This window comes from Zonotrichia leucophrys, chromosome 18 (assembly GCF_028769735.1).
Source record: "Zonotrichia leucophrys gambelii isolate GWCS_2022_RI chromosome 18, RI_Zleu_2.0, whole genome shotgun sequence".
NCBI lineage: Eukaryota > Metazoa > Chordata > Aves > Passeriformes > Passerellidae > Zonotrichia > Zonotrichia leucophrys.
The window spans coordinates 716,115-738,708 of NC_088187.1; the positions used below are offsets into that span (position 1 = coordinate 716,115).

At 53.4% G+C, this 22,594-nt stretch overlaps 1 protein-coding gene across 1 annotated transcript; it reads right to left on the bottom strand.

Moving 5' to 3' along the window:
• Positions 1–5,538: 5,538 nt before the first annotated feature.
• Positions 5,539–13,157, bottom strand: TEKT3 (tektin 3). Its single transcript, XM_064728554.1, has 8 exons — positions 13,071–13,157; positions 11,468–12,067; positions 10,877–10,960; positions 9,564–9,634; positions 9,220–9,363; positions 7,670–7,892; positions 7,003–7,157; positions 5,539–5,787 (listed from the first exon to the last, which is right to left on the bottom strand). Exons 2-8 carry the CDS (start codon positions 12,041–12,043, stop codon positions 5,556–5,558), a joined length of 1,485 nt encoding a protein of 494 aa, XP_064584624.1. The 5' UTR covers positions 12,044–12,067; positions 13,071–13,157; the 3' UTR covers positions 5,539–5,555.
• Between the last annotated feature and the right edge of the window lie 9,437 nt (positions 13,158–22,594).

Here is a 22,594-nt window from a genome sequence, read left to right on the forward strand (position 1 = left end):
CACAGGGCTGGAACCTCTGCGCTACCATCAGAACATTCCTGGCTAACGACACTGATGGGAGCTGTCCTGCCCCTCTGGGCCGGGTGCCTGGAGGAGCCCCCGCGCTCGGGGCTGAGAGAAAGGTCTCAGAAAGGTATTGGAAAGATCTTGGAAAGGTCTTGTCCGCAGGGCTGCCATGCAGGCTCTGGTACAGACCATTCTCTGAAGGTCTGAAGACCATTTGTGGCTCTGAAGGCACAGGGAGTCTGGGGGTCACAGACAGCTCCCGAGCCCCTCCGTGAGCCTGGCACAGCAAACCACCCCCGCTCTGCTTCTGAAAAAGGTGCCAAAGCAGCTTCTTAGGCGTGGGGAGAAATATCTGACAGTCAGACCAGGGAAAAGAGCAGTCTGTGGATAACAAAGCCAGTTTTGGCTGAGAGCAGTGGGTTGGAAACGGTGGAGAAAGCCCTGAGAGAAGAGCACAGGACTCCCCTGCTCCTTGAACACTTCTTTTGGGAAGGTGAACTGTTCAAACCGAGCAGGGCTTTGGACAAACATCAGCTACTGCTGGGAGTGCTGTGACAGAGCTCTGGGGCTGGGGCAGAGCTCCTCTCTACACTTGCTATCAGCCCGAGGTGCTGGAGGGAGCCTGTCCAGGGAGAGGAGGAGAGGAGGGAGTGAGGATGGTCAGTGGAGCCCTCCGGGCAGTGAGGATGGTCACAGGGCAGTGAGGATGATCTCAGAGCAGTGAGGGGCAATGAGGGTGGTAACGGGGCAGTGAGGAAAATTGAATTGGAAAAATGTTTTGTGTACAGCCAGGATTCACCACTGGTTGCGCTGGGAATACTGGAAGATTGACAAGTTGTATAAACTCAGATTCTCACTTGGAATCTCTTCCATGGGACTACTTTCATTGTGATGCTTCAGCTTGAAATTCCAGGATAAAACTATGAGAACCCAGGAGGAAAAGTGGGGTTTCTATCCCTTTATGGGGCTCAGATGCTGATCTGACCAGGCATGGATGGGCCGAAAGGGATCTAATCCTCATTTAGCTGTGACATCCAGTGACCCAGCACTTCAGGGCTCTGCTCATCCCTTTCCTCGGGCCAGGTGAAGGAAACTCCTCTTAAGACAAACTGAAACCCCTCTTAAGACAAACCGTTTCCAGCTACACAAAAAGGCAACATTTCCTCTGCATGTCCTTGTGAGGATGAACTCGTTTAACCCTGCATTTTGCTCTCTCATCACAATTTTAGGGACTCGCTTCCTGTTCCCTACCCTGGTGACTACGGCCATTCCCGAGGAGGGTTTGAAATGCAAAGGGCAGGGGCCAAATCTGCGCTGCCATCAGCAATCCCCTCCTGGGGGCTGGGGAGGGAACGGGGCGGGGAAAATCCTGTTTTCAAAGGACTGGGCCACCAGGAAAAGGAGGAGAGCAAGACTTGGTTTGGCCGCACTTTGGGCAAGATCTATGGTGCTCCCTCAAAGAACACACATGCAGACGTGTATATGTATATATACATATATATACACATATATGTATGTGTGTATAATATACATATATTGTGTATAATATACATATATTGTGTATAATATATGAATAATGTATATATAAGCATATATAAATATATGCATATTTACATATACATATATGTAAATATAAATACATTTACACAGGTGGAATGGATATTGTAAAATATATTTCAAGCAGGAAAAAACCATGAAGAGAGACTTTATATTCAGCAAACTTCAATTACAAAGGGGCTAATGTATCTTGGAAGCTTATGGACTTATTTTTTTTGATTTTTTTTTCTACCAATTCAAGAAGAATTTGTGAAATACTTTAGACCTGTCTACATTCATGCCCCCAAACCAACTTCATCCAACTTTTTGCTTTCCACTCCTGGGCCATGTCAGCACTGATAGAGCCAGGCTGAAATCACAGGAGAAAGTCCCACTGACTTCAAGTATACCAACATTCACCCATTGACCCCCAAACCCTCAAAAAATCACCTGAGCTTCCCAGCTGGGACTGGAAACATCCTCAGGTACTTTCTGAGCTGCTGCCTCGTGCTCCTCTCCTGCATATTTATAAAATAGAAAGTATTTTACAAATAGCACAGAGCAGACCCTACAGAGGGCCCAGGTCTAACCCAGCTTCGAGCCTCACCTTTGCCCAGAGCACTGAGTTTCACACCTTTGGCCCCAGCAGTGCCAGGGGTGGCCCCTTCTCTGTGCCCTGCAGGGTCCCCAGAGGGGCCAGGGCTGCCCTGGGCATCCCTGCTGAGGGACACAGCAGCAGCTGCATGAGCTCCCAGAGAACTGGGCCCAGAGCATGTGAAACAAATCCATGGGGGGATATTAAACCCAAGGACAGCCCTGGCGGCTCAGGAAGTCCTTGGGATTGCTGGAAGCTGGGAAAGTGGGCTGGGAGAATCTCACAGCATTCTTGCTGCCTTCTGCTGCTTTTATCTCAGCATCTCCTGTTGGCTCTGGCAGGGGCTGCACCAGAGGCTGCGCTGTGCTCTGAGCCAGCACAAGCATTTCTGTGATCCTACACTGCCCAAATTTTCCTTTAGCATTTGGCCAAAGTTTTCTCCCTTTTTTTCCATAATAGCAATGAGTTTAGGGTTGGTTTTTTTTCTGACTGCTGATGCTGTTTGGGGAATTCTCTCTCCCTTGAGCTCAATAATCTGCACTAGTTATGCAATACATTGTTAACATGGTTTTTGGCAAGATTTGATTTCACCCAAATTCATATCAGACCTTTCCAGGACATTCAATGATTTTTGTTTTCTTAAACAACAAAATCTCCTTTCTGAGAAGTTTCTTGCTAGCCATGCCTGGAGTGTTCACCTGGATCCTGGACTGACACAAAGCAACGGTGTCCTGGGTTTATTAATTTATTGTCTCTCCTCCAGTCAGTAAACAATTAATTTACACACCCAGCTCTGCAGCAGTGATGCAAATGGAATGATGCAGAAGGGTGGGAATATGGCTGTAAGATGCAAAGGAATTTCCACAGAGTAACTTTCTCAGCACTTGGCTGATAGAGGCAGCAATAAACCAGCAATAAATAGCAATAAAAGCAGACACGTCGTTCTGGTGGAGAAAGGAGCCATCCCCTCAGTACAGAAAGGCAGATGACGGGCCTGGGCTGTGATTTAGAAATGATCTCTGAAAGGAAATCATTTAATGGCATTGCAGCAAACGCAGCTCAGCCATCAGCAGGAGGAGGCAGGGCTGTTGTTTCATCTCCCCAGCACATCAAAGGCTGCTCAAATCCCAAAGCCAGCCCTGCAGGGATTACATGGAGCAGCTTCCCTCAGCAGCAGCTCTGTCATGGAAAGCAAATCCTCCCTGTGCAGGAGAGCCTGGTGTTCACTGGAACTGCACCCAGACCCATCCCTGGGACCCCTCTGGCAGGGCTGTGTGCCAGGGCAGGCTCCCTCGGGGCAAGGAGAGGGTTCACACTGAAACTCACACTGAAGCACACGTAGAATGCTCTGACCAACGTGTCAGGGGGGCTGGGGGATATCAGCTGCCAGAAAAAGTAACATCAGTTCTGTCAACTTATGGAAAACTGGCGTGGAGAGAACACAACCCCAGAGGGACCTGGGAATTCTCTAACGTCTGGGAAACTGCTGCAGGAAAGTGGAAAGTATTTGTGAAAGAAATTAGACGAGCTGAAGCTGAAATTCCTCTGGTCATGGCTTGAACAGAGGAAAGAAACTCTTTGGCAGTGCTGTGGAAAGGAGCATCAAGAGGCCAGGACAGCAAGAGAAAATGGAGTTGAGTAATTGCAGCACCACATAATTGCTGGCAGTTAGGAGAGAGCCCTAAAGGAGCTGGCCATGGGAAAGATCAGTGTTTGGGGAGCTCTGAGAGCAAACTTGGGGAAAAGTGGAGACTGATCCTGGTGTGCCCTCACTGTAAAACGGAGCCCAGATATTTCTGACATGACTCAAACCAGAGGTGGAAGTGAAGTGAAGGCAAAGCTGTTGCTGGTGCCAGGACTTGGCTCCAGGTGCTCCAAGGCTGGAGCCTTCCAGGAAAGGGCTGTGGGTGCCTCTGCTGCCCCACACTCAGCTGGGACACACTCCTGGGGCCCAAAGCCTGGCAGCTCTGCCTGGGAACATCTGGAGTGGGTCTGCAGACGAGGGGAGCAGCCAAGGTCAACGGGGCTGGGGACAGGAGCACAGGCAGGGAACAGCACGGGGCAGCCCGAGGCCACTGAGGGTGCTGACAAAACCCGAGCTCAGCTGGCCCTGGCTCCTTTGAGACCCAGGGGAGTGCAGACAGGGAGGGTGAGGTCAGCTGGGCAGTCTCTCCTGCTCAGGCTGTCTCTTTCCTTTGGAAGGGTGGCTGCTGCCTCCGACGGACTCCAGCCCCAGGACACACACAAAGTAGAGGAAATCTATTTTTAGTCTCGACAAAAGTGCTAGTAAAGAAAAAAAAGGTTGGAAAGACAATTGCTTCCTGTTTAGGGCTGGTGCTGGGAGGGAGATCCTGCCAGGGTGGGGAGGCTGGGCAGGGCAGAGGGTCCGTGGGGTGAGGAGGAGCCATCGGGGTGGCACACAGGGAAAGGGCTCCCATCCCCTGTGAGCCCACGCTGGGCTGGGGGTCCCTGCCCTGGATTCCCGAGGGAGGGAGGGACTCGAGACTTGGCCCCTTTGGGATTCCTGGTGCCCACGGGCTTTAGGCTGAGCTCAACAGCTGAGGTTAAAAGACTCAAGAGCTGTGATAGCCTAAGGAGACAAACGCAACGTGACTTTTACACTCAGCCTCAGACTGATTGAAGACTTATCCCTCTGGAGATTCCAGTACTTGGTAAATCAGGATTTACAGCAGGAGAAAAGGCTCCGTGCAGCCAGAGGGGCTTAAACATCGATTAATCTCTTTATCTTCAAAGTGCTTTGGTGCTCCCGCCAAAGAACTACAAGTGAGAGGTTAAACCAGGAAACCAAAATTAAACCCACAGCATTTTCTTCAATGAACTTTCTCTAAGTCGAATCTACTTCCTCTTTTTAAAACCCCAACACTGACATATTTTATGGCATTTAACATTTTTCAAAAGCAAAGCAATTATCATTAGAAATCAGCTTAAAATGCACATTTTTCTATTTTAGGAACAGCACAAACTGCAACTCTTTCCGGGACAGTTTGTGTTTCTTCTGCTGCACCATTAAAAATCCATCCTGGATGTCAGCAGCTCGTTATTCTGACAAGTGGCTTTACTTCCCCTTGTGCCTTCTCCACATCACACACACTCAAAAGGAGGAAGACACGACAGTTTTTCTCCTGAAAGCACAGCCTGGAAGGGTAGGGATGGATCCCCGTGGGTGGGTTTGGTGACATACAGGATATTTTCAGCTCCTTCCTGGCACGCGGTGAAAGAGAAAACACAAAGGAAAAAAGAATCATCCTGGTAACCCAACAAACAAAACACCCGTTTAATTTCCATGCGGAGTTTACAGCAGGAAATGAAACGCTACCAAAGTTGTGAAATTGCAACAATATATTTGCAAAGCAGCGGGGGGAAAGGGGGGACGCGTCGTGCCGTGGGTGCCGGGCGCTCAGGTGAGCCCGGCCGAGACGTAGCCCAGGATCTGCACGGTGCTGGGGTAGCTCTTGCGCATGCCCATGCAGCGCTCCTGGTCGATGAACAGAGAGTTGTTCTTGACCACCAGGTCGTGCTCCAGAACGCCCTTGGAGCGCACCAGCATCTGCAGCATGTCCTCGGAGGCACGCAGGCACTGGTGCAGGTTCCGCAGCGTCTCGTTGATCTCGTTCACCTCCTGGACAAGGCTGGAGAACAGCGGGACAATCAGAGACCCCGTGGGGTGGTGCCCACCCAGATGGGCCCTCTGGGCATGGGGTTCCCCATCAGCACACTCAGGTGATTCTCACCCTCGTGCCCTGCTATGGGAGAGCTCCTCCCAACCTCCATGGGGAGGAGTGGAGAAGTTTATTCCAAAGCTCTGGATATGCTCAGCCACGTGTGCCAGAGCAGCTTGTGCCACCAGAACAGGGACGAGCAGCTCTGGTTTCCTATTTCTCTGGGCTTGTGGCTTTGTTTGTTCACTCTCCTGGATTTCCCTGTGCAGGGGTTCTACACAGGACACACACTCAGCAGGACAGGGCACTGGGAGAGGTAAAAGGGAACTTGGAACACGTGGAGGATGGGAAAACCAGCAGTGTGTGAGATGCTGAACCAATTCCGCGGCTGCGTTTAAACCACTTTGAAAAGGGAACTGTGCTCAGAGGGCTCCCAGGAGGAGCTGTGAGCTTTGGGTGCCTCCCAGAGCTGCTACTAGGCACTCCCTGAGGCACAATCCCAAAGTCCTTGCAAGGATTTCCAGTGTGCCCACTGAGGGGAGGACAGCTCCGCATGTGCATCCATCCTTGGAGCTACCCAAAAGGAAGGGGCTCTGTGCCCTCAATCTCAGCCTGTCAGAGAGCGGAATCACAGAATCATAGACCAGAATCCCAGATGGTTTGGGTTGGAAGGGACATTAAAGCCCATCCAGTGCCACCCCTGCCATGGCAGGGACACCTCCCACTGTCCCAGGCTGCTCCAGCCCCAGTGTCCAGCCTGGCCTTGGGCACTGCCAGGGATCCAGGGGCAGCCCCAGCTGTTCTGAGAACCCTGTGCCAGGGCCTGCCCACCCTCCCAGAGAGAAATGCTTTCCCAATATCCCATCTGTCCCTGCCATCTCTGCATTTAAAGCCACTGCCCCTTGCCCTGTCACTCTGCCTGTATAAAAGCCCCTCTTCCCTCCTTCTCCTAAGCCCCCTTAGGGTGCTGGGGGGACAAGGGAGAGCAAGAGGTTTATCCTCCAAAACTGAGCACAAGCAGCCAACTGGGTGAGGCAGGAGAGAAGATGAACCCGAGGGTTGGGACACCTGCTCAGTGCTTTAGGTTGGAGCAGGGCACTTATGGAAGGAATATTCAGGGAAAACAGCCATTTTGCCATGCAGAGATGCTCCTGAGTGCCCCTGGGCCCTGGCACCCGGCCTCACCGAATCTGGGCGGCGTCCCGGCACAGCTCCACGTTGGGTCTCCTCGAGCGCTCATCCAGCCGGGTCTGGGCCACCTTCAGCTGGACCTCTTTGTCCCTTATGGTCTTCTGGATGACTTGGATCTTGGTCTCGAGCTGGAAGATTTCCTGCCGTGTCTGGGGTGAAACAAACACAGGAATCAGTGAAAAGATATCTTCTCAAGAGATCACATCATTCCCTTCTCTCCTGCTGGTGCAGGAGAGTTCAATAGTTCACAAGTTCAATAAACAGCCCCTGGGCTCAGGCCTCTGTTGCTCTGCCACATCAAGGCCCAGATCCAGCAGAGTTTTCAGGGAAAATCTCTCTGCTCTCACTGCCACATCAGAGGATAGTTAGGAGCAGAAGAAGTTTAGGAGTGGTGATGGATCTACTGAATTACCAGCTTCCCAAATTTGCTGCTCATAAGAATGGATCATCCATCAGGGAAAGGTTTTAATGGCTCCTCATTTAAGGACATGCCATCAGCCCCTAGTGCTGGAACTTCACGGGTCTGAGCCCTTCCCAGGAAGCTTTCCACAATTCCCACAGCTCTGAGCCAGAGCCCATCACTGCTGTCCCTCTGGCAGTGGCAGAGCAGGGCAGGGAGCGCAGGGACAGCCGCCGTCCCTGGGGCGGGCGGGGCCGGTACCTTGGCCAGGTGTGTCTGGATCTTGCTCTTGGCGTTGGCGATCTCGGTGATGCGGCTGGTGAAGGCGTCGTTGACCTTGCTGAACTGGCGCCACATCTCGTCGGCCGTGCCCATCAGGAGGCTCTCGGTGCTGGCGCGCAGCTTGGCCGAGGCCGCGCGTGCGCTCTGCGAGCGGAAGATGTTGTTGTCCGTGAACCTGGCCCACGTCTCGGGCACCGAGACCCTGCGGGGAGAGCACTGCCCTTGGAACACACTGCACACTGAGGGAGGGAAACCTGTGCTCTGAACTAAATTATGGGGAACTGAAACATCTGGACCCCATCCATTCGATGACATTTATCAAATGAGGGCTGGACTCCGTTCATTTGATTATATTTATCAAATGAGGGCTGGACCCGGTTTGTTTGATGATATTTATCAAATGAGGGCTGGACCCAGTTCATTTGGTGATATTTATCAATTGAGATCTAAAGCCCACTTGTTTGATGATATTTATCAAATCATGGCTGGACCCCACTTGTTTGATGATATTTATGAAATGCTCACAAAGATAACTTGTAAAAGTTCGGACAAACAAGAGATTCTCCCATAAAAACCAGAGATTCCAATCGGAGCTCTGTTTGCACCTTCGAGGCATTGAGTGCCAAGGAATTCCCAGCCTCACAAGGACACACAGATCACAGTTCAGACAATTCCTTTTGCTCACAGCCCATCTCAGTCTCCCACTAAACCAAACGAGCTTTAGATCCCACTCCATTCCCTCTCTGTGCATTTGGGATGAAGTTCCTGCCTGTGCAGTAGTCCAGAACAAGATCAACAAAAGACTTAAATACCACATAAGCTCCATTTGAAACCTGCTGATTCTCGGCACATTTTACCCCGCTCTGAATTTCAGCCTCAATCCTCTGCAATCCATTTGCCTGTCTAAATATGTCTGAGCTCCACTGTGAATAATTATTCAAACTACTAGAAAAATTGTCTCAATCTGTGCCTCTCCATAAACTTCATGGGTTTGTGTGAGCAGATTTATTCTCTCAGCCCTTTGCCACTTGGGCATCTCTCTGTGAGTGCTGGGTTAGGTCACTGTTCATTTACTGCAAAGCCAAAGCTGAATTCCTGGCACCCAAAAGCAGCAGAACCCTGTCCCAGGACCATGTTCTCATTTCTGGATTTTCTGGGTCATTTCAGCTCCCTGCCAGGCCCTCTCCATACAGGGCTGAGCCCCCAGACTTCCCATCAGTGAGGAGCACTCAGGCAAGCACTGAGACATCTCTGAAAATATGCACGAACTTAATGAGCTGTGCAGAGGTGCTGGGCTGAATTCGTTTGCAGGCTGAGCTCTGGGCCCTGATCTAATGTTTAATTAGGTTGGGCTCGCTTTTGCCCGACGGGTGTTGGGTGTCCAGCTGAGAGCAGAGGGTTCCTCTCCCATGGAGAGCCCAGGGGTAAAGCTCCCCTCGAGTGGTGTCTCTAGGAGGGATGGATGTGCCCCCAGAGAGGGCTGGGCAGCCCCAGCTCCTGCTCTGCCCCTGCCGGGCCCCAGAGCTCACGTGGCATCCATCCTCTCCACGCCCTTGAAGAAGTGGATGCCTCTGGAGGTGTTCTTCAGCTGGTAGCACTTGTTGTCGATGTGGTGGCCCAGCTGCTTGTCAGCCAGGTCCTTCTCCAGCTCCTGCCGGGCCTCCTTGTTGCACCTGGAGCACGCCAACAGCAGCCTCAGTGGGGATGGAGCCGTGGGATGGTTCTGTGCCCATCCTGTGCCGTCAGCCCCTCTGTGCTCCCAAAGCATCCCAGAGCCTCCCCCAGAGCCTGCAGGGACTGAACCCGCAGGGCTCAGCTGGGGCACAACTGCAAACACACACCAGCCCCGCAGCAAGGGCCCAGCCCTTCTTACATGATCTGGGCATTCACCGTGTCCAGGCACTTCTGCAGCCTCTCCCGGCAGGACCTGATGATCTTGATTTCCTGGGCAAAGGCAGAACAGCCCCATCAGCATCGTGCTCAGACATCCTGGGCACTCCTGCCCCGGGGGCACACAGCAGGAATTCCGCTTCCCGCACAGCAAGCACGGGCCAGTGCCCTGGGCCAGTGGTGCCGCACATCCCCATCCCCATCCCGGGGCATTTTCCTCCCCACAAGAAATCCCATCCATATGGGACAAGAGGACTTTGGTGTAAACCCAGTTTAGGGTTTTTCAGTTTCAGGGGTTTTCAGTTCTAGGCAGGGTTCAGCTCCCCCGGGGGAAGGCTGGTGCTGCTCTCAGCTCCCTTGGTCCAGCACAAGCCTGTTGCACCCATAAGGGTTTCCAGACAGGTTATCAGTGCTCCAAACCCAGGGGTTTTCAATCCCTCCTGGATGCAGAAGCCAGCTGAAAGCACAGCCTAAATGCATCCCAAACATTAAAAAACCCAAATGGCATTATGGAGATACCAGCTCTGATAATTTTCCTAAACCCTCATGACCTTCAAACTAATCTTTTAATTTTTCAGGGCCTGACTCATAACAAAATATCTTCTAAGAGAGCAGTGGCTTCACAGGCCCAGGGGCTACAATTTCCTTCCCAGTTCCGTGAGGTTTTGCAGTGATTATATTTCACTGTACCCTGCATTAGGATCCCATTTGCTGTGCCATGCTTGCTTTTAATTCATAATTTAAAGCAGCTTAGATAAAGGCAGGCAGGAGTGCAGGTTTTTGTTATTTCTATTAAATCCATTGCCTGAGCACGCAGTGACAGTCCTGCTGCAGCCACTCTGCCCTGAGCAAAGCAGAGCTGGGCAAGTGCAGTTAATATCTTTTATTAGCCCAACGAATATAGCTGGGGAAAGTAGACATGCTGTCGGGCACACCCTGCCCTCTCCGTGTGTGTGTGTAATATACAGAATGTGCTGCAGACACAGATCACACAAAAAAAGCGATATCTGTGCAGGCAGGACTCAGAAAGGCAGAGCCATCTCACGGGCTCCCCAAGGAGGGTCAAAGGACCCTGATGAGCCACCCAAACCCGGCTCCTTTCCAGCTCTTCCTTCCTGTCCCGGGGCCACGCTGCTGGGTGGGAGCACCAGCCCCTGCCCAGCAGGTTTGGGGGTTGAAGAACGTTGGGTTCTCTCAGCAGCACTGAAGAGTCAGTGAGGGAACAGGGCTGCCAGACTTGTTCAGGGGAGTTTGGGTAGAACCAGCTGTGTCACAGGCTGGGTGTGCCACACTCACTGTGACAAGCTGTTTCTCCACGTCGTCATTCACCAGGTCGATGCCCATCCTCTTCTCCCGATTGAGCAAACACTTGTGAGCGACCTGGTGGGGACAAGGGGTGACATCAGCGCTGGCTGAAGGCACAGGGCTCCCTGCAGAGACTGTGCCCATGGCAGGGGATGCAGGAAGGGAAAGTGCAGGTGGGCACAGGATGGCAGCATGCAGAAAGCTGCTGAGGCAGCAGGGTTAGCTGACAGCAGCAGCCGAGTGCCACATCAGCAGGGAACCAAAGGGACGGAGCCCTCATGTCCCCAGCCACCACAGCAAGTTCAGGGACCCCTGTCAGGCCCGGTAAGGACCTCCCCAGAGCCTTGTAGTACGACAGGCTTTTGTGTCCCAAGCCAGGATTTGGGATACAGAAATATCTGCTAAAACAAACACTGCAGTGATGTGCTCAGCATGTGCTGGAGGAGGATGCAGCAGATGCAGGGGATTTGTTTATCACTGACTCAGCTAATGGGCTCTTCTTGAAACCTTTCCAATGTTACAGGGCTTTATGAGAGGTTTGAGTGGCTGCAGATGTGTGGGCTGGGGATGCAGGGTCCCTACCTGGAAGGGGCCCTCGGTGTCGGCCAGGGCTCTCTCCAGCCGTTTCTGCATGTCCATCAGGGAGTTGGTCTCCCTGATCATGGCGTCCAGCTCGATGCAGAGCTCAGACTTCCAGTACTCGATGTCATTGATGCGCTCGCCCAGGTTCTTGGTGCTCTCCCCCTGTGTCCTCTTGGCCTGCTGGTACACGTCCTTGATGGTGCGCGTGAGGTCGGCGCGCAGGCGCTCCGCGTTGTGCCGCGTCGTCTCCGACTCCTTGTAGTTGGTCATGTTGGACCTGTGCCAGTCGTCCAGCGTGTGCCGGGTGAAGACCCCGCTGGGTCTCTCAGAAATGAAAGGAATCATCTTGGTGGGGGGCAGCCCCGGGAAGCTCTCGGTGAGGGGAGACAGGGTGGGGTTGAGGGCAGCTGCTTTGTAGTAGGAGTTGGGCATCCATGGCATGTTGAAGCTCTCGGAGGGGTTGAAGGGAATGCGGTTCTTGTAGCCAGCGGCCGTGTGGGTCGCTGGCAGGACCTTGGGAGGGGGTGGCCGTGGCTGGTTAAACTTGGCTTTCAAGGGATAGCCGTAGAGTTCCATCCTGGAATGCTGCTGGTGCGGGTCCTGCACAAAGGGGGCAGAGGAAAATCTTGCTCAGAAAGTTCCTGTGCTCATGGTACCTCTTACAGTAACACCCAATGGGTGATGGGACCAGCCCTGCCCAGGGCACCCACACAGCCCCTAAATCTCCTGAATGCAAATCCCCTCTGACATCATCCCAGGCATCTGGATAGGGAGGGATTTGAGACCAACTTTGCTGTTGGTATCTTGTGTCAGGTCTTGAAATGAGGAGAGAGACAAATCATGGCTGCTTTGCCATGGAGGATGACAGATTTATACCTTCATTTCCTTATTCCTTGTTTCCCATTGTTCCTTCATTTTCCCTGTCAATCTAATGACCTCCCCTGGCAGGATGGGCAGGCCTTGGCACAGGGTGCCCAGAGCAGCTGTGGCTGCCCCTGGATCCCTGGCAGTGCCCAAGGCCAGGATGGACACTGGGGCTGGGAGCACCTGGGACAGTGGAAGGTGTCCCTGCCATGGCAGGGATGGTCCTTTCCAACCCAGGCCAGCGAGTCTGATCCCAGGACCCAGCCTGGCCAAAGGCTCTGGGATGGGCAGTGGGACACTCATACCCCCAAATTCAGCACAAAATCTTTCCCCGGTGTGACTGGCTCCGAGTCACCTTGGCAGAACCGAGGAGGAGAGGTCTGTGCTGAGCTCCACCAAAGCCCCTGCATGTGCTGCTCCCACAGACCAGTCCCTGCAGCCCTTTGTCCCTGCTGGGGACAGGCCACTGCCATTCCCTACCTTATTTACCCGGGGAGCAGGACAGTGGGGGATGCTTTCCCTGGCTCTCACCCTGCCACCAAATCCTTCCCCTTCAGACACCGACAGACAAGTGTTTGAGAGGGGAAAAGCTTTGGGAATGGGCTGGATTGCTTTTCCACCATTTCCAGCTGGAATGATCACCCTTACACGCCCCTGGGGATGAGCCAGGCTGGGATGGGAGCTGCCAGCACCCCTGGGCACAGGCACACGGGGCTGGGTTTGGGGCTGGGGTCAGTACCGGCCGTGCGGGCCTCCCTCGGCGAGCACAGCTCCCCCTCAGGCCTGGGGGCGCCCAGGGGGGCTGCTGCTCATCTCTGGCTCTGGGGTGGCGCTGGCACTGCCCACCTCTGTGTGCCCGTTGCCATGGATGGGGTTCCGTGCCCAGGCTGGGTTCTGGGTGGCTCTGTGACGCTGGCTGGGCTCTGTGACCCGTCCTGGCCATTGACCCGCCCTGCAATGGCCTGGAGCAGGGACAAGAGGGGCTGGGATGGGTGCTGGGTGAGCCCAGGCACCCCAGCTCACCCAGGGGTCTCTGCCCAGCCTCTGGGAACACCAGCTCTGCTGTGGCAGCTTCCACATCTCACCTTCTCCACAGGGGCATCTTCATCTTCTTCATTGCCCAGCTGTGTCCACGGCTCATCGAGGACCCAGGCTGGTGTTTCTGCCCTCTTACAGCCTCAGTTTCTCCTGATTGCCCCAACTCCTGCAGCTGCAGACTGGTACTGCATCGAGGGCTTTCCCAGGTCCTGGTGACCCCAGGCCACCCTCCTGAGCTGGCTTCCTGTGGCAGCTCTGCCTCTGGCCAAAGAGTGACAGAAAATGGAACACAGAGTGCTTGGTGTACACAAAGTGCAGCACATCTTCATTTCACCCCAAACACACGTCCTGCCTCAGCCGGGGCAGCAATCAGCTCCATCAACCTGAAACAAACCATTCAGCCCATCAGCTGGCTTTTCTGCAGCCTGAGCAGATAAACGATGGCAGTGAAGGCCTGCCAAGCCTGTCCCCAGCAGGACACCCACCCTGAATTAGCCCAGCTCTGCTCCCTGCACGCTCGCAACTCAGCCCGGCTCTCATGCCCTGCCCGTGCTAATTCTGTTCAGATGAATCACTGCCCGGCCAGGGACACCACTGATGTGGGAGGCAACCCCAGGGCTCTGGAAGCATTTGCTAAATTAGGTAATAATCATTTGATAACGTTGTAAATGGCCCAGGGGTGCTCTGTGCAGCCGGGCAGGACCGTCTGGGGCAGCACAGGGGGCCAAGATTGGTCCCACAGAATCACAGAATGCCCCGAGCTGGGAGGGACCCACAAGGATCCCTGGGGACCCCTGGCCCTGCCCAGACCCCCAACAATCCCCCCTGGGCATCCCAGCCTGTCCAAGCCTGAGCTCTGGCAGCCTCAGGGCTGTGCCCATTCCCTGGAGAGTGCCAGCATCTCTGGGGAGGAACCTGTTCCTAGAATCCAACCTAGAGCTCCTCTCACACGTCCTAAAAGCTGCAAAGAGAGGAATTGGCACAGGTAACACAGACAAATACCACAATGACTCTCAAACAGCTGCCAAGTGCACAGTCTGTGATCCCAGAATCCCAGATCTCTGAGTACCCCAGGGAATTGGACAGGCTGTTTACACCACTGCCATTTATTTGAGTAATTAAACCTTGTTCCTTGATTCTGACTACAGCTCCAACAGCTGCAACATCTAACATAATATAACTAAAATTACACACTGTCCCCACCCAGTTGTGCTGGGGCACATCCAGTCTGGGTGGACACGTGAGGACACAGCTTGTGCTGAAGCCTCCACCAGTTTAGCACAGAATGAAAGAACAAAACCAGGCTGAGCCCAGGAAGCTGATGGGAAGCAGAGGTGCCAGTTCTCAGCACGGCAGCCCAGGCTGGCCAAACTGGAGTTTCAAGGGACACATTTAGATACCTGAGTACAAAATCTGCTGCCAAGAGCTGTCAATCCTTGTGTCACAGCTCTGCATTCTGCTGTCTATTAATACAGCATTGCACTGGGTCAGAAGCCGCCCTGCTGAAAATACCCAGCTGCAGATGCTTTGTACAGCCCTGTGAGCCTGCACGTACCCAGCAGAGCCCAGGCACTCCTTCACTCACTGGAATATTCCCCTGGCCCCCTTCACTCACTGGAATACTCCCCTGGCGCCCTTCACTCACTGAAATATTCCCCTGGCTCCCTTCACTCACACTGGAATATTCCCCTGGCTCCCAGGAGTGCTGCACCTGCCTGAAAGGGATCAGCTGCTCATTCACAGAACCCCAGAACCCAGTGTGGCCTGGGATGGATGGGGCTGGAGCAGCCTGGGACTGGGGGGTGTCCCTGCCCATGGCAGGGTGGGGTGAAATGGGCCTTAGGTCTCCTCCCAGCCCAAACGATTCCATGATTCCCTGCGATGATTTTCACCTCTGAACACGAGGCTCTTAGAGAGAAAGCAATAAAGAGATCTAAACTAAACCTAGAGTAGACTGGCAGCTGAATTATTCAGTCTAACCAAAGCAGCATTTGAGTGAGCTTTCCAAACAATAAAAGTGGCATGAATAAATCATCACAAATCCCTCCCCGAGCTCTCGTGGTGTGTCACAACCACCAAACCACAGATGCTCAGGGCAGGCTCTGCTCATCCCCAAGGTTAAGCCTGGGATCACTCCTGTAATTACAGCAGTGGTGGCCTCAGAAAATGTCATCGTTTACTGGTGATGCTCTCAGCAGTGCCCAGGAACCACCAGAAATCAAACACTGGGCTCAGGGAGATCCTCCCTGCACCCTTTCAGTGCCTCTGAGCTGGGGGAGCTCGGGCTTTGCTGCCTGCCCTGGGGCAGCATCCCCAAGGCCAGGGCAGTGGGGATGGTGTGCCCTGCACTGCACCAGCAGGGCACGGGGCTCTCAGAGCCCAGAACCCCCCAGCTGCCCCATCCAGCAGGTCTGGGGGCAGGAGGAGCCCCCTGAGGCACACAAGGGGCAGTCCTGGCCTGAGAGGGGAAAGGAGCCCGAGCAGGGGGTGCAGGGATCCCCCACAGCTCTGTCCCTATCCCACAGGAGCTCTCCAATCACAGCCTGGGGACACCCCCTTGGCACTCAGAAACCATCCTGAAACCATCCCCAGCTCCGTCCTTGGTGCTCCCCACCTCGCTGCAGCCCTGGGCTGTCACTCCCTGCTCCTACCCTGGGGCTGACTCCTGCCCAAGAGGGGCAGGCACAAACTGCTCCAAAAACTGATGGAGGGAGAAAGGGAAATGAACCCAGTCTCTCTCCATTTACCTTGAAATATCCCACCTGTGAAAGTGCTTAGCCACGTGCTGTTTATTAACATCAGCCCCATTATTTCAGGGCAGTTTAAACACAGAATTTAAATGTGAGCCCCACATCTGAGGGCTCTGTAGAAGTGGATGGCTCTGGTGATTGATGCTCCACACATGCTTTAGTGCTCAGCTGCAGTGAGTTATTGGTGGCCTCTCCTTGCCTTACACACTCCTCAATTCAGAGCCAGATGTGAAAGCAATTAACACACTGAGAGGACTCTCTCTAGGTCTGTGGGGCTTTTTATAGGTTACTGTTTATTTCTGGCCCTCTTTTCTTGAGGTGAATTTTGGCAGACAGCTCTAGGGCTGGTTTATGTCATGACTGGCCATTGTTTAAAGTTTTTTATTGCTCTGGCAAAGGGCTTGCATTGGAAAGGGGAGGCAGAGTCACTGTATTTTTTTTTGCCTCTCATCGTACTCGGGCTGTGACTCCACAGACAGCAAAAGGATCAAAATGTCTGCAGAGCTGACAGGAGCAGCCTCAGCTCCTGCACTCAGGAAACAGTGAGGGATGAACACAGCCCTGGTGTGGAAGGGCCCAGAAAGCTCAGCTGGGAAGAAAACAAACCAGCATTCATGGAAATTGCTTTAAAAAATTAAATAAATAAAAATCACAGAATGGTTTGGGTTGAAAGGGGAAAATCCTCTAGTCCCAACCCCAAATGTCTCTCCTCACTTTTCAGCTCCCCCTGAGCACTGCCAAGGTGCTGCCCCCATCCCAACACCCTTCCCCAGGCAGGGAGGGAGAGGGGGCTGTGCCCTGCGCTGTCCCCTGGCACAAACGGGGGTGTCCCCAGGCTGGGGCTGTCCCCAGGCTGGGGCTGTCCCATGTCCTTTTGGTGCCACTCAGGACGTGAGCAGAGAGGAGCCTTTGCTGCAGGAGTGCCCCTGACTCCTGGCCTGTAGGATCAGGATACAGGAGCTGTGACAATCCCAAATTAACCCCAGCAGCTCCAGATAGCCCTGAGAGCACTGCAGCCCAGGATGGTCCATGCAGCTCAGAATGGTCCCTGCAGCCCAGGATGGTCCCTGCAGCCCTTCCCAGGGCTGGATCCTCCATGGAGTGGGGAAACGGGGCTGGCTCTGCTGCCCCGCCCAGCCCTGAGCTCCAGCACGGATGTTTATCCTCCAAACAAAGGGAACCATTCCATGCCCAGCTGAAAAGTAATTCAGACAGCTGCCCTCAGATGAGATCCTGCAGATGCCTTGGTGTCCTCTGTCAGGTTTTGCTAGAAAGGCAGATCACATTTCCCAATAAAGGCCCCTTCCTGCCCCTGCCAGGGCTGTTCTGTGCCCTGTCCCTCCCTGTGGCACTGCACAGGAGCAGAGCTCCTCTCTGCCCTGCCCTGCCCTGCCCCAGCAGGGATCGTTCACATTTCATTACATAAATATTCTGCTGATGCTTTCTCTCATGTTACACGACATTTCTATCCCTGGAGCCCGTGTCCACTCGGCCAGGCTGAGCACACAGTGCTGCCCATGGAATGGCAAGCAGGGTGAGGCCATGGGCTCCTTCCTCTGGAAGTGACAATTATTGTCAAGGAGTTTCAGCAAATGGTGTTTTGTGGTTGCATCCCGAGCTGCCTGCAGGAGAAGGTGAATTCTGGCTTGTTCTGGAGAGATGGATGTCACTCAGAGTGGCAGGAAAGGATGGAAATCACTCAGGGCTTTCCTTCACAGAGCTTTGCTCCAATTCTCACCTGCATCCCCACCAGCCAGGCTCTCAGTTCTCCTCTATCTCCCATGGCTCCTTCCCAAGTTTTGCCTCACACATTGGTAATCCAGGCACAGACACCTGCTCCAGGCTGTGACACGGGGAGTGAGGAGCCCCAGGCTGGGCAAGGAGGGTCCTGCACACCAAAATTCCTCACCCAGAGGAGCCAGGGTGGGCAGGGGGCCTGGAGAATGGTGTGCACCTTCAGCCATGAGCTGGACAGAGCAAAACAACCACCCTGGCTGCACCTTGGAACAATGAGAGCAGATAAAAGCAGATAAAGGCAGCGCAGCAAATAATGACCAGAAGACATTTGCAATATATCACAAAAGCAGGAAAAACACTCCAGGAAATCTGCATTTCCCCACACTTCTCAGAGAAATCATTTCATGATCTGCCTGTCCTGCTCATCTGCAATCACCAACAATTCTGGAATCACAGAATGGTTTTGAAGGGACCTGAAAGCCCATCCAGTGCCACCCCTGCCATGGCAGGGACACCTTCCCCTGTCCCAGGGACACCTCCCACTGTCCCAGGTGCTCCCAGCCCATCCAGCCTGGCCTTGGGCACTGCCAGGGATCCAGCGGCAGCCCCAGCTGTGCCAGGGTTGCCCACGCTGCCAGGGAACAATTCCCAATTCCCAATATCCCATCCAGCCCTGCCCTGGGTCATTCTGAAGCCATTCCCTGGGTCCTGTCCCTCCCTCCTTGTCCCCCGTCCCTCTGCAGCTCTCCTGGAGCCCCTTTGGGCCCTGGAAGGGCTCAGCACTCACAGAGCTATGTTTGAGTCCTTATCCCATGGGAAAGGTTTTTTCTCTTGTCTCTGAGGAGGGTTCATCCCTAAGAAAGGGCCAGAGGCAGAAGGAGCCAGCCCTTCCCGCAGCCCTCCCTGCCACAAACAAACAAACCCCAGAAGGTTTCGGGTTTGCAGCCTGGTGGAGCTCACATTTTCCCACCTGATTGTTTCCCCTCTTTCCAGAGTGTGAGATTCAGCTGCACAGGGGTTGGTTGAGGCCTCTTTCAGATTTGGGGGTTGTGGTTTCATTACACCCATCTGGAGATTTATTTGAGAGGCCCCAAAGAACCAAGTGAGTAATTGGCCAAACCCAGTGGGTTTTGCCTGGTTTTACACCAACATTTTTCATCCCACCTGATATATAAATCACCTCAGCTGTAAAGCTGGGCTATAAAACAGAGCCCGCTCATTTGCTTTCTTATACATTTAATATCAGCATGGCAGGGAGTGATTCTGCCCCAAAATTTCCTCTTTCTGCCCCCTGAGAGCTGAGGGAATCATCACAAGCAGTTCCCATGGGGAAACTTTCCCTGCAGACATGAACTGGGACAAATGCCACCCTCAAAATGCTGCTCTCAACCTAAAGCTGCAATCTGGTAAAGCCAAAGTCAGGATATTTGAGGTCTGGCACACGCTCATGCAAACCTTGGGTTGGTGTTACTGAGTGTTGAGCACCACCAGAGCGCAGGGAGGGATTTGTGGGGAAGCTCAATGCAGTGGGACACTGAGGCTGCACAGAAAAGCCCCCAAAGGCTCTGGGAGGGACGTCCCAGGAGCAGGTACAAGCTGCAGGAGCTGGGGAGGTGCAGTGGAACCTGCAGGAGATGCTGGGCTTGGCTTCTGAGGGTGTTTATAACTTGGGAAATTGCAGTTGCACTGCCAGGCAGGAAATGGGGTGAAGGAGCTGCCTGGGCTGTCAGGTTTTATTGTTCCATTGCACTGCCATGGAAATTCGGGGTTTTATTAAAGCCACAACTTGGAGGCTATGAAGCTGTTTGAGAAACTCATCTCTCAAAGCAGGACTCCTCTCTGAAGCTCCCACCTGCACAGAAAAGTGACCCCTGAAGGGGAACATGTAAGTGAAAATGTTCAAATGGTGCAAAACTGCACTTTGTAGGGAATGGGGGTGGGAATGCAGACCCCATCCCTCTGGTATCCTGTGGAACACTGTGGAGCCTGGGCTGCTCCAGCACTGGGCCTTTCAGGCTGCAAGAGATGGGAATGAGAGTGGCAATGAGAGTGGCAGTGAGAGCCTTCCTTGGCCAGCGCAATCCCTCCGGCAGCTCCTGATCTGGGATAACTCCCCCTGCAAGCAGGGCCACGTGTCCCAGCCCCACCACGCCCAGGGGTGCCTTTGCCTCTCTCCATGGGCACAGGGAGCCTGGCTGGGGCATCCCCTTCCTGCCTGGAGCACGGCCCCACTGCCCCTGCCCAGCAGCCCCCAGCCCAAGGAGCAGCTCTGAGCTGTCCCTGTGGGTCTGGGTGCTCCAACCCCCTGAGCCAAAGCTGAACCCCATCCCCTCCCAGTGCCAGAACCCCATCCCTTCCCAGTCCCAGCCTGCTCAGGGACAGCACCCCTGGTTTTCCCTGACCCAAGGAGCAGCTCTGAGCCACCTCCAGTCCCCCAAATGAACCCCATCCCTTCCCAGCCCCAGCCAGTCCAGGGACAGCACCCGTGGTTCCCCCCAGCCTAGGGAGCAGCTCTGAGCTGTCCCCATGGGGCTGGGTGCTCCAATTCCTCCAACAAACCCCATTCCTTCCCTATCCCAGCACCCCATCCCTTCCCAGTCCCAGCCAGTCCAGGGACAGCACCCCTGGTTTCCCCCGACCCCTTTTCCTGCTGGCAGCATCCTGCCCTGCCATGGGGAAGGGCTAGGACGTCTATTTTGGGTTGGAATGCTGGAATTAAGATCCTTCCTTCCTTTAAAGAAAATACTCCTGATGATTTTTAAAAGCTTCGCCCCAGCTCGAGGCTCAGCCCTGGCTGCTGAGCCAAGCACATTTATTTGTTGGTTTAACATTTACCCGGGGCTGGGATGAGCCCAGCCCCTCCAGGACCACCCAAACACCCTCCAGGGGCCCTGGGAGCCTGGGATATTCCCTTTAATGTGCCCAGGAGCAGCTTCAGGGGCTTCACTCCTTCCCTCTGTCTTGGCACAGCTCTGAATCAGTTGCAAACAGATTTAGTGAAATATTTTCCATCAAAACCCTTTCTGACAGAAAATGGCTTCTGGACACAATGGAAACTTTTGTGGAGAAGAAAAATGAAAATAAAGCCTGCTCAGCTGATGCTGGAGGCCCTTATTAGAAACAGAAAGTTGTTTTCCTTCTTGAAAGCTTTTTGGGAAGGTGCTGCTTCTGCTGCTGTTTTTATCAAGGTGAACACAAGTTTGTCATGGAATGATCAGAGCAGTTCTCATGGCGGTGTCATGGAATGATCAGAGCGGTTCTCGTGGTGGTGTCATGGAATGACCAAAGAAATTCTCATGGCGCTCCTGGAGCAGGGATCACAACCACCCCAGCCCTGGGAGGAGCTCAGGGTGTGAATGGCTCAGGGCAGGGGCGTTTTCCAGCTTCCCTCAGTTATCTCCTGCTCCATCAGACTCCAGGGAATGATTAACACCGACAGCATCCCGGCTGGGAGCCGCTTCCACTGCCGAGGAAATCCTGCCTCGAAGGGAGACATTGACTCTGACTCTGCGCTCAGGGCTGGGATGCTTGTGCTTGCCAAGGCAGAGCATTTCCTGCAGCAGCAGCAGCAGCTCAGGGCCGTGCCAGGGTGTCACTGCACTCTGTCCATGATCCTGTCCCTGCTGAGCTTTCCTGAATCACTGCATGGGCAGGGGTGACCCCATCTAGAAAGACAATAACATGAAAATGCACACTCTACATGACGTGAAATTAACTTAATGACAGAACAGAAACATTCTGCCTCTGCTGGAGCTTCTATACTGTCCAAACAAAATATTTCCACTTTTTTTCTTTTTTCTTCTGCTGTAAAATGTTGTTGGACTCAGCACATTTCTACTGCATGGCTCAGGTTCAATTAACCTGCTAGTTCATACGGAAAGTTATCCTGAGAATAACTTTTTAGTGGCTTTAATATCTGAGATACTCCCATCTACTCATTCCCACAACACCCCCACCCATCTTTTATGTGCTGAGCTAAAATGCTGTGCCACAGGTAAGCAGCAATGACAGAAACTGAGGCCATGTTTTTCCAACTTCTTATTCCTGAAATTTGCACAAAAAACCGTTCAGACTAATTCCTTCCCCTTTTGCTTCTCCTCATGATTAAATAAGCCTGGACTTGGGATTTCAGCTGCTGGCACTCGGGTGTTCTGGTGGGGCCTTTATGCAACACTCTGGAAACACCTTTAAAAAAGCCCACAGGTAAATGAGCAGGGAGAAAGAACCCTACAGAGATAAAGTAAAAATTGTGAGCTTTCTTTTGACTTGACTGTGCTTCACCTGCCTCCAAACAATTTTCATTAAAACACTTTCTAATGGAATAATAGCCACATTTAACTAGCTCTGATTTTTCTGCAATTAACAATGTTATTCTGAATGGCTGAATCAAACTGTGGCAGTGTCACCCTCCCAGCACACACCACCCATGGGATCAGTTCACCAAAGCCAGGAGAACTCTCCCAGACAGAACGGGGAGCAGCAATTGCAGTCTTATCTGTTGTTATCAGCCTTGCACAAGTGATTGAGAGGGATAATTGCAGCCAGAGTCTGGGCACGAGTCCCAGCCCCTCCTGTGTCATCAGGACAGTGCTGCTGGATGGTGACACTCCCTGCGTGGTGACACTCCCAGTGCGGTGACATTCTGGGTGTAGTGACACCCCCGGTGCAGTGACAGTGACATTCCCAGCGCAGTGACAATCTGGGTGCAGTGATACTCCTGGTTCAGTGACACTCCTGG